Source organism: Atta cephalotes (assembly GCF_000143395.1).
Source record: "Atta cephalotes unplaced genomic scaffold scaffold00003, whole genome shotgun sequence".
NCBI classification, from domain to species: domain Eukaryota; kingdom Metazoa; phylum Arthropoda; class Insecta; order Hymenoptera; family Formicidae; genus Atta; species Atta cephalotes.
In genome coordinates, this window is record NW_012130067.1 from 8,007,483 (window position 1) to 8,010,252 (window position 2,770).

Below are 2,770 nucleotides of genomic sequence, written 5' to 3' on the forward strand. Positions count from 1 at the left end.
ATATATATATATATATATATATATATATATATATATATATATATAGATACTATATATATACTATAGTCATTTACTTTATAGTCATTTATACATACACGTACATACATATATACTATATTTATAGTCATTTGTAAGGATGCACTGGATATCCAAAAAGATATCCGGTATCTAGTATTATCCGGCACTTTTTTACTATCCGATTGGATAGCCAGATATCATTATATCCGGTTGAAATTTTATATCATTAAATTGATTTTTTTATTATACACATGTTCTATAAATAAGAGTATGCATATTCATAATGTATAATATCTTATACATTGCTGCAAAATTACAATTTTTTTTCTCTACAATTATCATCTCTATTGATAATCAAACTCAGACAACATTAAAATCATAATTGTTATTTTTCCCTTACAACCCCTTTTTTCTTTTTTTTTATTCAGCTTTTTTTGTTATGAATCGTAAGTTGACATTATCCGATCGGATATCTGGAAAATATTGGATATCTGATTCGAAACATTGCCTTCTCGGATATCCAATGTTACATTCTTTTTGGATATCCGATAATTTTACGATTCTTATAGTCATTTGAACTACGCGTCAAATTAATTTTTTTTCTTTTTCTTTTAGTGAGATTCACTCCAAAGAAATCTCATTTTAAAAAAAGAATGAAAATCTGCCATTCTTATTCAAAAATACAAATATTTTCACTCTTTTGGTATAAGATTTCACTCCAAGAAATTTAGAGAGTTAAGTATTTTCAGGATTCGCAATTTGTTATGTAAAATGAATGTTTATAAACTCCTCTTAATTGATCTTTCCATATTTTTTTAAGTCGATTACAGTAAAGTATCACTGTATTCTCATGTTAACAGGTGGGAATAAATTATCAACCACCCACCGTTGTACCAGGTGGAGATCTCGCGCGAGTAGAAAGAGCTGTTTGCTGTCTCTGCAACACGACAGCGATCGTGGACGCATGGGCTCGACTTGATCACAAATTTGATCTCATGTATGCCAAGCGAGCTTTCGTACATTGGTAAGAGGCTCGAGTTGAGCGTAAATAATATTGCTTGCCATTTAGCATTAACATACGTGTCTAGATCAGCTAGAGCAAAACATTTTTCTAACAAGTAGATAACAAGATTACCAAAGGTAACTTGTACAAATTGTGATGAATTTGAACGATAATCAATTCATCAAATAATATGTATATTGTTTAATATAGATAGCATCATTTGTTGCCTAACATACAAAAAAAAGATTAGATTAGGAATGAATTGATAAAAATTTTCTGAAAGTGAAACAATAAATTAAGGCTCATGTATACTTAAGCAAATTAAATAACATTGAACTTAATAACACGTGATAAGATATAAAGAAATACTCTTCATTTTTTATAATTTAAAACTAAATTAAAATTGATAAAAAACTAAATTGAATCAAGATTAAAATAGGCATTATTAAAACACGATATACTAAATTTTGCAGGTTCGTTGGGGAAGGCATGGAGGAAGGTGAATTCTCGGAAGCCCGGGAAGATCTTGCCGCCTTGGAGCTCGATTATCGCGAGGTGCAAGAAGATGCTGTTAACACCGAGGAAGAAGAAGAATACTGAACTCGCCATCATTATAATAATTTATACTAATACATGTTGTATAACACGTTCTATCATTATATCATATGAGTCTTTGATTTACATTACCTATTATCGTTAACGGTATCCTTACTTAAGATGAATTATTGTATCCGTATAAATAAATTATTTATACATTCTAGCTAACATGCATTCTTTCAAAGCGTCCATTTTAAATTACATATCCCGCGTTGAATTACAAGATTCTGTCAATAATAGTTGCTTTTCATTTAGAGAATGATTCTCAGATAATTCTCACTTGACATCATAACTCAGTTGAATGCGTGTTCCTTTTGTATTCTGACAAGTGAGATTCAACTGAGACTTTTTATCCATAATCTGCACAAGATCGAGACCGTGTGCTACAGGCTGTGATCAAAATCTCGCACAAATACTTTGAAGCATTTGAAGGACCAATTAGAAGTAAGAATTTTACTGACCAGTTGAAAAGCATTTGCAGCATCGCGTTGACCGTACCCTTAATGAGTCTCGTAAATTCACTTCAAACTGAAATTATGAACCTGTGTTGATCTGTGATAATCTTTATTAAAGTAAGCAAATGACGTTATTAATCTGAATATAAAATACTCAGCTCATTTCAAACTCAGTTTCACTTGTGTATAAATGGAAAGCAACTAATATTCTAAAGTGTACCTATAATAAGAGTACAGGGTAATTTATAATTGATTCGTCAAATTGAGGCAAAAGCGGAAATTGCGTGTCGTGTGTACTATTAGTGTATATCACTTACCCAGTCATTTACACTGTTTCGAGTGAGATTTCTGTGTGTCAGAGATGAGTGCTGATTCGTTTGTTGATCATTTTATTCGGCGAGTTATTCAAATTTAAGGAGAAGTGAGTGGCGAATAGATTGACGATGGAGTTATATTTTTTAATGAAATAAAAACATGAATTTCTTAAATAATCATTATAACTTAACCTATCCTTGATGAAAAAGTTTTGTTGAAATTAATCCATTTTGGAACATTTCAGCGAAATTGCTGAAAATTTGCTGAAATTTCACTGAAACTGAATTTTTTAGTTAACATTGAAAAATCACTGAAATCCAATCGAAATTTCTTTGAAATTTTTTGAAATCTCTCTAAAATTCTTGCTGAAATTTATCTGAAA

General features: G+C 30.3%; 1 protein-coding gene across 1 annotated transcript in view; it reads left to right on the forward strand.

The window, feature by feature from the left end:
• The window catches only part of LOC105625795 (tubulin alpha chain-like), a 6,999-nt gene extending 5,378 nt beyond the window's left edge, over positions 1 to 1,621 (forward strand). The window contains exons 6-8 of the mRNA XM_012207109.1: positions 125 to 171; positions 879 to 1,042; positions 1,495 to 1,621. Coding sequence (XP_012062499.1) covers positions 125 to 171; positions 879 to 1,042; positions 1,495 to 1,621 — 338 coding nt within the window. The remainder of the gene's footprint in view (positions 1 to 124; positions 172 to 878; positions 1,043 to 1,494) is intronic.
• Positions 1,622 to 2,770: the final 1,149 nt, after the last annotated feature.